Source organism: Misgurnus anguillicaudatus, chromosome 13 (genome assembly GCF_027580225.2).
Source record: "Misgurnus anguillicaudatus chromosome 13, ASM2758022v2, whole genome shotgun sequence".
Classification (NCBI taxonomy): domain Eukaryota; kingdom Metazoa; phylum Chordata; class Actinopteri; order Cypriniformes; family Cobitidae; genus Misgurnus; species Misgurnus anguillicaudatus.
In genome coordinates, this window is record NC_073349.2 from 26,102,380 (window position 1) to 26,114,181 (window position 11,802).

The following is an 11,802-nucleotide window of genomic DNA, read 5'->3' on the forward strand; positions in this document are numbered from 1 at the left end:
TTACATAAATAATTGTTGTTGCATGCACATTTGCGTAAACTGTATTATTTTTAAACATAGGTTAAAATTTTTGTTTTAAAGTTTGATCAATCATCTGAACTGCTAAAAATAAAAGATTTTAAACTTAAACGCAAATGTTGGTCATTTACTGTGATTTATGTAAGGGGTGAGGGGTCTTTGTCATTGCGCCTTCTCCCTGTCTGTCTGCTGAGAGACTTTGAACTTGAACTTTACTTATTGTCCCTGTCCAGCAGAATATGTGGTTATCGATTTCATATATGAAGACGAGCGCTAATTGAAAACTGCTGTCTTTTATTGTTTAAAACAACAAGGGTTGTGCATGTGGTAGGATTCGCATGTTCCTTGCAACTATTCTCTGGTGATGGATATAGTTGGATTGTGGTGTCGTCTAGTTTTAGTGTTTGTTGCGATTTTAACTTTGTTTCATTGTTGTCAAACGTTTTTATGTTACATCATCATAGATACATGTCCATATGCATGGCCATGTGCCGTGCGCTAGTGGATAGATAATATTACCTAGCAAATTTAAAACTGGGACTAGATAACTCGTTTTGGTAACTTGTTTTTGGATTTGTTGTTTTGAACAAAATTGTGAATATGCAATTTTTTACATAACTCTTGTTCTTACTTTGTGATAATAATACTGTGAGTGAAGACTGCAAGGAAAATTGGTGTTCTGCAATACATGTGCAACCTTGACGCATACAGATCGTTTTGTTAAAGGGATGCTTAAACCAGGTTAAATTTAGCAAAAGAATTCGATTAGAAACACATTTCTTGTTGTGTCAGACGTGATGTGCAAGTTATTCAGAGCTTTTATTTAAATATATTAACACGAACGATTATATCTAGTTTACAACTGTGAGCACATTTATTTTGTATTGATATCTTTGCTGGATCTTTGCGAGACATGGGACAAAGGTTCGTTTATGTTATGAAATTATACGTGTCTGATTCCATGATTTGTAATGCAATTTGCAGTTTTATATAAAATGCATTTGAAAACATTGTGTTCCATTGCATGTTTAGGCTATATAAAAACTTGAAGGTTTTGTTTTCAGCAATTTCATACTGGTTTAAGTAAATTAGTTGAGACAACATAATTACAGGTCCTGGATATCTAAATACCATCGAATAACTGCCATATGATACAATGGCCAAGTTTGTGAGTTTTGTGTGCTGTATCAGCAGTATCGTTTGATATTATATACGATTTATATTTTCTTGAGACGATGTGAGTAAGCCTAATTGATCAAATGTTTTTTGTTTGTTTGTTCTTAGCTAGCTTCAATATCCTAAAATTGCACCGTTCAGATGTTTGTCCTGAACTTGGAATTTTTCTATGTAGAGCAGGTAATCTAGTGTTATTTCTTCTGCGTAAAACACAGTGCATTTTTTTCTTAGAAAATGGGTGTCATACACCACACGTACATATTACAGCCTGTCTTGTACAGCAGTCCACATGAGCCAACACATTTTACTTTTTATTATTTTAGTTTTAAGTTAACATATGCAACACGTGTTGCTTATTTAAACCTTATATAAAGTTGTTGTTGATAAAATGTACAATTTATTGTGATTCCACATGCATTTGTTTTTATGTTTAATACAATTAAGAAATTTGTATAAAGTGTTCTCACAAAAATCAATTAATTCTCCCTGAATCAATAAATTAAATATTTGTCATTTATATTACCGTCACTTTTTTTCTTGCGGATATTTAAGAGTAAAATTCTGCATGTTCATGCTGAAAACACATTAATGGAGTATGATGTTAAAATAAATAAAATTTTGTATCATTAAAAAGTTAGTGTTATCATTTTAATTTTATAATTTAAAATTTTCTGATTGTTGATAGATTGTTGATAAACTATCGATAAGTAATCTTCCAACGATGCTTTTCTAAAGACAAATAAGACCTATTTATTTATTTATTGAAAACATGTTTCTCCAGAATTTGTTAAATTTTTGAAACGCTTATAGCAGTGTATTTCTCTAAAAGTCCTACTTCCTTTAAAAAAGGTAAAAAATATATTTCAAAGTTTAAAAAAGGTTAATAAAGTAAACTAAATGATATTATCTTGGTGTATTGGCATTAGACCATAACATTACATTTACCGTTTTGCATCACACTGCAGATCAGTAGTATGTGTGATAAAAATATAGTATATGCAAAGTGTATTTCTTTTCAATTGTATCATTTTTTCAATAGAGCCTGATGCTTGAAATCTCAGCTGCATGTGCTTGTTAATTGCTGTCAAATGTTTTTTTGCCGCATTTGTTCTCGATAAAGATGTCCTATTCTAAAATCACGCTACAAATTTGAAAATAAAGATATGTTTACGGTAAAACAACTATTCACGGTTTTTGTTCAGAATTGACACTATACACAAAATGTATACACGTTGGTTTATTTTTTATGTTTCACTTTATTGTACATGCTTTCTGGGTTCACAAAAATATAAATTACTAGAAAATATATAAAGAACAGAAAATGTTGCACCTCTTTAGCTCTGCTGTAGCAATTAACTTGTCTCCAGAGGAACTGACCGCCTCCTTTAACTTGAACTTGGACTTCCGACTAGACGTGTCTATAAGTGGGGGCGACATTTTGTATCTCGTTAGACGCCTTGACAAACGGACCTTTAGTTGTTATTAAAATGCAGCTTCTGAGAGTCTTGCATGTTGAAATAAGCAAAGATTTGCCAAAACATGCAAGAGATCCTCTGTGTCACGTTGCTTCTGAATTTTAATGCTTTTAGTGCTCGACAGAGACTGCAAGCAGGCCATACATGGACCTGCAAAACAAAAAGCATGTCTGTGTACATTTACATGTCTTTCTAATAAGTATTTTTTGGTATGTTTTTACATTTTTGAGCCTATAGGCAGTATTATCCAGTTATGAAACCTCTAATAAATGAAGCCGCTTTTAGGCATCATTTTCATACCATAAGTTATGTTTCAAAGTAATTAAACTGTCATTGTTTTTAGGACAAAGCAATGACGTTTACCACATTTGACTTTTCTTAGTCAGAGCACGAATTTAAATTCACACGTATTTGTATGCTGCATATGTGTCAGACACATAATTTACTGCATGGCACCGAAACTTAATCGACATGCATACTGATGTTGTTAAATTAAGATTTTTTTCTTTCCCTGAAGGTGAGGGCAATCTAATGGTTTCTGGAAGGACAAACAAGGTCAAAACTTGCTTGGAACGATAAGCTAAATACACACTTGACTATTCTGTTTGCATAAAATCTACACTCTGCGTAAAGGCTGTGGGTATGGTATACAGTATACCACTGTGGCATTGTAGCACCATTTTGGTGCACATTCATAAATATGTATGGCAGCAGGGCGCTCGGCAAGATGTAAATTTTTCCCATAATCAATTTCAGTGTCTGACCAAGGCCTGCAGTATACCCCCTCCCTTCTGTGCAGGAATGTGCATGCACAGGCAAAGGTGTGGTTTTCAACTGCCTGAAGTCTCTTACATTTTTGATGCAGTGCTCATTGAGGCGTAGAGCAGGTTGTATGTGCTTTAGTCCCAAACTGCACATCGTGACAATTAGACAAGAAACATCGACAACGTTGTCTTTAGAAATAACAAAACAGATGCCAATCGAAATGAAAAGCTATGGCCAACGTGTGTATGTGGTTGTTTGGATAGATAGATAGATAGATAGATAGATAGATAGATAGATAGATAGATAGATAGATAGATAGATAGATAGATAGATAGATTAAAAATTATGGAATATTGGGCTCTGTGTGTCAAGAAAAAGGGCACAATGTCCCATTTAGTAGCACCGAGGCTAGAGAGCTTTAACCAATGCTGCATTTGATTTTAGCCTCTCTATGACGTTAGTGCGCAGCAGCAGCAATTCAATTCGAAATTACTGAATGGCAGATTTGCTTGCTTTGCATTAGACAGACAAAACTGTTTCACTTCAAATTTCTCGCATCCTTGAAATTAGTAAATAATAGTTTATCAATGGAATTAAGAAAATCAGTGGATAAATGCAAACTTTCGTCTTATTAGGAGCCTAGAACCAATTAACGCCTATCTTTTTCTTATAATAAGAGATACAAGCTTATACAGATATTAACTGGTTTACCGTTTCTGCTTACCATAAATTACCATTGGGCAATGTCATATGCTTTCCATTCTTCACCTGCATCCCCTTATATGTGCACAAGTCTGACTATATATGCCTGAAAGCAGATTTTTAGGGCCTTTTATGTTTCTGTACCTCCGTCTGTCTATCGTTAGTGGCATAACTTAATCGTTTTTTCTGTTCTTTTTTGGTTGATGCTCAGCTACCTCCTCAAAAAGCAACTGGCATGCAACATAGACACTTTTTGACTTATGCAATGTTTAGACGCTGGATAAACATAAGGTCGATGCGATGAGTCAGATGTTAACGTTTCTTCTACACAGTTTTTGTCTGTAAATAAAAATGCGTCTAATGTATTTACATTATCGTTCTGCGTCGCATAGAGTTTTAGAGAGTTTAAAAATCGGTAAACTACACAGTTTGATGTCATTTTTCTATCCTTAATCACTGAATTTATAAATGTTTTTGGTTAAATTATAATATTTGTCATTTTGAATTTGTATGGAATTGCAAAATGTGTTTCATTCAAATGTGATCGTTCGGGGTCCATACCACCGCAACTAGACGATGAAAAGAACGAGGAGGTGCATTTTAGTATACACCTGTGATCTCTAAACAAAAATGTAAAATATCAATATCAATGGAAGCATGTAAAGAAATACCACTAGTAAAGAAAATATTTAACGAAGTGTGGACTTGTATTTCTGTAATGCACGCAACCTATAAAACAAGACTTGATCTGATCTATTGTATGCATTTCTTATTAGTGTTCATGCCTTAAAACATTTTATAACCTATACGTTTATATAACTTAACTATTCTTTAAATGGTCTGAACGACAGATTTCATGTCCCGCAAACACATGTTTCTGTTAACACCACTAATAGATAAAAACAAGTGTTTTGCCTTATGTAGTAAGGCAAAGGTACATGGAGCACCTCTATCCCGTGCGCGCGTGCGCATTAACTTAACATTAGCCCTCGTCTAATTTAATATACTAAGAATGAAGGTTTCAACTTAAAGTTGGGTTTAACATGGACAAATCAACCTTTTCTTTTATTTAACGTCCATACTTGACCCAACCATGGGTTTAAACAACCAGGCATTTTTTTGACTGTAACCTACTTTAAAGTGTCGATGGAACTTTTTGATCGTTACTGTAAGTCAAACAATAATAATTGTCAATATGTAAATGTTTTGTCACACTGTACATAAGATTTTAGTGAAAGGGTGAACTGTAATCATTCAATGACTACATGTTGATACAAGGATATACAAACAACTCCGAAAAAATGGCCAGTGAAGCAGGAATTTTACAAACATGAGGCAATAAGATTACATTGTTATTATATATATTATTCACAAATTCTTATATTATGGAGATTATGCATAATGCATGTAAACAGCTAGCTACAGGAATAATAAACATTCCGTTAACAGACTTAAAAATTATATACAGTTCTTAAATATTTAATGAATATAGGCTGCAGAGCGGTATTATTCAGTCGGGTAACTCATAAATTCATTTCTTAAATTTACACAGGAAGTAATTTCATTATACACATTTTGAATACTGGAAGTGCAAATAGCAATGAAATAATAAATATGCCTTTAAAGTTTTGATAAACATATGAATATATTAAATTATATTTTGTAATAATATAAGAAAAGGTATGTTGTGTTGTATTGTAGTCTACTGAATTATTTTAATAGTGTAAAGACAACACAGCCAATTCCTGTCACGAAGCGCACATTTTGTATCTCAGGTGTTCAGAAACCTTTTTAAATAAGGTAAGGAGAGTTGTGAACATATTTCTGCCTACCTTCACCCTGCCAGTTTATTTTCTGAAATATATAGCGCCTACTTTTTAATCTAGTTTTGCTTCCAAGTGTTCTGTAACGGTCCATGTAGCATTGCTTATTTAATTTTAACAAAGAGAAGATAAGTCCAACTGAGTACACTAAAAGCTCCATAATTAACATGCCGAAGAAGACCGCTACACAGAAAACGATAGGAAGAAAGCAGAATCACCGGAAGGGAATTTCTGCATTGTTATTCATGTTTGTCTTCCTACTCGTAACAGTTTTACCAGTTACCGACGCTTTTAAAAAAAAGTAGAAATTACTTTTGGGATCACTGGATTGTTTGCCCGTTTCTTTTCCGCTTGTATCTCAAAGACTTTGAAACTACAGCGAGTTTGCATGCATACTAGTGTGAAGTTCATTCTTGTCTGTCTAGACTCCAATTACGACCCTGTTTGTCTGCATTTTTACCTTGACCTTGGACTTCCATACAGCTGCCATTTGAAAGATCCGTCTTTTCTTCAGCCTCTGAGGACAGTACTGGGCTTTTCTTTGTGAATAAGCGTAATCAACGATTTCATCATTTTATCTAGCCCCCCCAAAACGCACGATACTTCCTGGAAGCTTAATTTTATGTCTTACTGTCAGAGACCGACTCATCACACGTTTTGCCCACAATAGAGAAAACACATTAACGTTTAATGGAGTATTCTTTTTTTCTTTTGAAACAAGCAGGGCCTATGTAACTGTCCTGTAGTATCCTTAGTGAAACGGATCGTCAGTTTAAAACAAACGCGCAACATGACTGAATAAATCACTGTTATTCATCTTAACTTGTGAGTTTTTGTTTTCTGTTTTTTTTTACAATAAAAGTAACATTAGTTATTCATCATTAAAAAAAAATCCCCACCCGACCTAAAGCGTCTCAAAGTTTGTGGATTAATTAATTTCAAAAAGCAGTTATGTAAATGAATGTACTTTACGCAGATGCATATCTACTTAATATAGATGCATTATATAGTTTATGCATTTTGAAGTTTGTGCATTTTTTATCGATTTGTAATACTGAGCTATAGCGATACATTACGAAACTAAAAGAACCCCTGAACCCATAAGGATACGCGGAATTATACACAGTCAGAACACCTTTCCCATATGTGCTTTAAATGATCAGACAATTCTAGCAAAAAGTAGGCAAGTGCATATCAGTCGTTTACTTCAATTTGTTGCAAATTGCATTTTTATTTGTTATCCATGGTTTATATTTGTTTCTAAAATGAGTATGTCAGGAGTATATATTGAAATAACTAAAATAAATTAGTTTCCAACAGATAAACGCTTGTTACTTCAAATGTGTAAACATTCAGCCAGATTAATGAAAATCAATAGCGTTTATTAACATAATTGACATGTATTCATATTTATGTATTACGTATAAGATAGAAAATCTTTACAATAAATAATAAATAAAGTTGAAACTTAAACAACTAGCTTTAAAATGTATAGGATATTGACTTTTGTGGCTGAATATGCTTTTTGTATGCATTTGTTTGTTGTTACAGATGTTGTGTCACATCTGTAATTGTTTATATTATAGAAAAAAATTCACTAACTGTGCAAAAGCCAAGTGTCCAGCCTTTTGTCGGCCGAAATACTGAGGTTGTTTTCGTCCCGCTTTGCTAGGAGAGTTTCCCTTTAAGAATGGCGTTGGGCTATCTCGGACACTCCTAGCCAATGCCCGAGCGCTAAAAACCTTAGAAGCCAGGCGTGAAACATGAGCCAGTAGATGTTTAAAGGGATAGTTCTTCCCACCCACAACCCCGGTCTCTTCGGGGTAGTTTGCATATCACGTGTTTGCGCTTTAATGAACTGGACACATGGATTTTCTGTTGCGCATGCGCGTGCGTAAAATCTAGTTGGAAATGAGGTATCAGTCTTGGAGTAGGCGACTTTTAAAAAGCATCGGCAGCTCGTGATATGACGACTTCGCTGGTCCTGCATCCACGCTGGGCGGACACCTTGATGTACCTGTATGAAAAAAGCCCGAATGAAAATAATCAGAATAAAAGCCAAATTATGGAGGGATTAAGCGGGAATTGTCCTGCGACTCACTGCAGGGATCTGATCTCACACCCTGCGTTGGGAAGGCATTCCGGCACCATAGCGACTCACCAGGGATCCGTGTACTCGGATATATCTTCCGCTGACACAGGGCGACAGTGCCCCGCTCCACAAACGTCATCCAGCGCCTCTCTGAGTTACGGCTACCCATTTGGAAACCCTTACTACGGCTGCAGATTATCTCACTCGCACAACGTGAACTTACAGCAGAAACCTTGCTCGTACCACCCTGCAGAGAAATATGCCGAGCCGAGCACCACTTTGCCCACAGAGGAGCTCTCCAGCAGGGCAAAGGAGTTTGCTTTCTACCCGAGCTTTGCCAGTTCGTACCAGGCAGTTCCAGGATATCTTGACATGTCGGTGGTTCCCAGTATTAGCGCACATCCAGAGCCACGTCACGATGCGTTGATCCCAATGGAGGGGTATCAACACTGGGCTCTGTCGAATGGCTGGGATGGGCAGGTGTACTGTTCAAAGGAACAAACACAGTCTTCTCATCTTTGGAAATCTCCATTCCCAGGTTTGTTTTTACTGTATTTGTGAAACTTTTAAAGTTAGTAATTTAAAGGGATCATTTAATGCATACGGTGTACACGTATTCGCCATATTGAAATTAGTAAATGTTTTTCTTGGCAAAATAATATCAAATAATGGAATCATTTTAGCCCAAAACCCTATAATAGATTATGACAGGTCTCCATTAACTTGTCAAAAAGTTTAATTTCATTGAATTAAATTTTCATCTCGATTGTTGACGTCTTATTGATAAACGTTCAATCGGCCTTTCAGAATAAGAGTTTGAGACAAACCTAAATTAAGCAATAATTGTACAGTAATAAGTTAGAGTATATAACGTGTTTACAACCTCGCATAAAATAGTACAATATTTGAGTGACGTATCTAAGAGTTTAGTCAAATATTAACTCGGGCATTATTGAATCACAGGATGTCTTAAGCTACAGTCACGCAGGGTGGAACAGGGCAATGGCAATACTGCCTACCTTTGCTCCTTTATGATAATAACAAAATTCTTATTTATACCCGCTTTTAATGTTATAATGTTTGTCAACGGTGACCGAGGTGTCCGACAATCAGTCTATTGTGAATATGTTACAAATGACAGCAGCAGTTGTTTATTTTACAAGCAGCTGACAATCTGTCAAAATAAAGTATTTAGCTTAACTCCTGTGTAGCAAAATATAACACACGCCTCTATTTTGGTCAAATGTGACATGTCGTAAAATAGAAAGCACTACTACTATTTTACTGGAATGTATGCATTATAATATATCAGTTGATTTTAAGATACTGCAGCATTATTGTGGTTGTAGTGAATACTTGTCACCACCACACGCCCCTGACCTGATAGGAAACCCTTCCCCCTAAAAGGGGAAGCACACCTAGACAGGCACACACGTTTATATTTTCAAATAACTAAACTACAGGACCTAAGTCACGGCAATGTGGTACATAAAACACGTATTAAAGTCCTGTGTTAGTGTATGGTCATAAACAGATCTTAATTATTTATTTGAGTGTCTGTTTGGGGCCATAACGCATTAGCATGTTGTAGGCAGAATAGCAGTGAATGTTTATTATCTATCATTATAACTACCAGAACACATTTTACTGTTGGAGTGTCATATTCAGCTTGGCAGATAAATTTAGTATATTGTCTTATTTTACTTTGTCACGACGAGTTTGTAATAATGTGAAAGCAAAAAGTTGATAGGTGTTAGCACTTTTGCATAGTACTAGGTAGGCTATATACATTATTTTTACACAATGGTATATTGCACTGTAACAGAACGGGTGTGTGTGTTGGTCAAACACTTGTCAGTGTGCATTTTAGCTTTACTTTGAAATGAGTTTTCTATCTTCACAAACACTTTCTGCCTACCTGTCCCGCATGAAGTGTGTATATCCATATGTTAAGAGCCTGTTCCATGCTGTGGAAAAACAACTTTAATGGACGGTATCTTAACACTCACTCTTGTGCGTTGTCAGTAGCTTTTGGACACAAGACATAGTGTAAAACGTGTAGCTTACTGTATGCTTGCATAAGTGCATTTGTTCACTGAGTAAAAATAATGTGTAAACGAATATTCTTTGTTACACAAGTTATGTGTACTTTTGTAATAACAGACAAATTATGCGTAATTACACTTATGCAACTGACCTTAAACCAAATCATAACCCTAAAGTAGGTTCATGGTGTTAATTAAAATTACTCGGTACTTAAATGTATTATTGCTCTGTACAAAGTACACCTTAAAATAAAGTGTAACCACGTTTACACTTGCATAATGCTTTGATTTATTTTAGTGTCCAAAATATGTTTGAGGGTGTATTATGTTAATAATTAGAGTATCTGATTGTAATGTGAAACAAGAGTAACATTTGATTCAACAGTTAGATGCTTTACACAAAATTTAAGTTGACCTTTTCGGGAGAATTGAATAGAAATGTCGTACTTTTATGCTATGATCTTAATGATTTCATATTTATTCATTTCTTTTTCAGATGTTGTTCCATTGCAGCCCGAAGTCAGCAGTTATCGCCGAGGGCGCAAAAAACGTGTTCCTTACACCAAGCTCCAACTGAAGGAACTGGAAAAGGAGTATGCAGCAAGCAAATTTATCACCAAAGATAAGAGACGGCGCATCTCTGCTACAACCAACCTTTCAGAACGCCAGGTTACTATTTGGTTCCAGAACCGCAGAGTGAAGGAGAAGAAGTTTGTCAGTAAATCCAAGACAAATAGTCATATGCACACTTGATGTATGTGTCGTTCTTTTCTCGACAGCTTATATCCTTCCGTCCACCAAGTCTAATATTTACATCTGTAAAAAAAGAACATGAATGAAGAACATCCGTTCAGCCTTCCACCTAACCTGTCTTCTTACCCTTTATTTAATTTTAAATATGCACACATTGCCATTACCGCTCTTCGGCCTTTGGGACATAAAAAACTGTGAAAACACAGAAACAGCGTTTCAACTTCGTCATTTTTTTATGAATGTACATATATAAATATTAAGTATTTAAAATGAGATATCAAAGAGACAAATGGTTTACGTGCATCTGAAAATACAAAAAAGCACGACCCTTCTGCGTCTCTTCACTTATGCGTCAAAGCCAACAAACCAGAAGAACACGCACGAGGAGAAAAAAATATATATACCGGACACTTTGAAAGAATCTGGACTTGTATATACTCGGAAGGCTATGGCAAATGTTGAACTGAGACACGAACAATAATCATCATTTGCATTGGCTGGAGATGACGATGATTTGAGCCTCCGAGATTTCAAAAGCTAATTGGTTCACTGTGAGATATGCCGGGAAAAGCCAGGCTGCTAATGTTAAATGTACAGTTTAATGGTTCTGTTATTTAATTTAGATTTCGCACATGCCAGGTCTGTAAAAAGGAATGTTTCAAGATCATCTGTATTGTGTGTGTCTATTGGCAGTGAAGGATATGACTCTACATGCAACTGGAATGATTGTAAGCATTTAAAAATCATTTAGCATTACACGTTAATGCACAATCTTTTTGTTTTATATATATATAAATAAATATATATATCGTAAAGCATTGAAGCTGTTCACACAAGTTGTCTGTATCTCTTTTTGTGCAGTATGTGAACTGTATTGTGGTGTTCAATACCTTAAAGTACTGAATTGGAACATTTCATAAATAAAAACGACATTGAAACATGAGTACATTCTT

At 35.2% G+C, this 11,802-nt stretch overlaps 1 protein-coding gene across 2 annotated transcripts in view; it reads left to right on the top strand.

Annotated features, from left to right (window-relative positions):
* The window catches only part of hoxc13a (homeobox C13a), a 90,127-nt gene extending 78,325 nt beyond the window's left edge, over window positions 1–11,802 (top strand). Inside the window, exons 1-2 of one of the 2 annotated variants that reach the window (XM_055187457.2) lie at window positions 7,825–8,589; window positions 10,593–11,802. In XM_055187457.2, coding sequence (XP_055043432.1) covers window positions 7,926–8,589; window positions 10,593–10,849 — 921 coding nt within the window. In that variant the 5' untranslated portion in view covers window positions 7,825–7,925 and the 3' untranslated portion in view covers window positions 10,850–11,802. Of the gene's footprint in view, window positions 1–7,824; window positions 8,590–10,592 lie in introns of those variants that run through there. The other variant, XR_012372957.1, reaches the window with a different exon arrangement.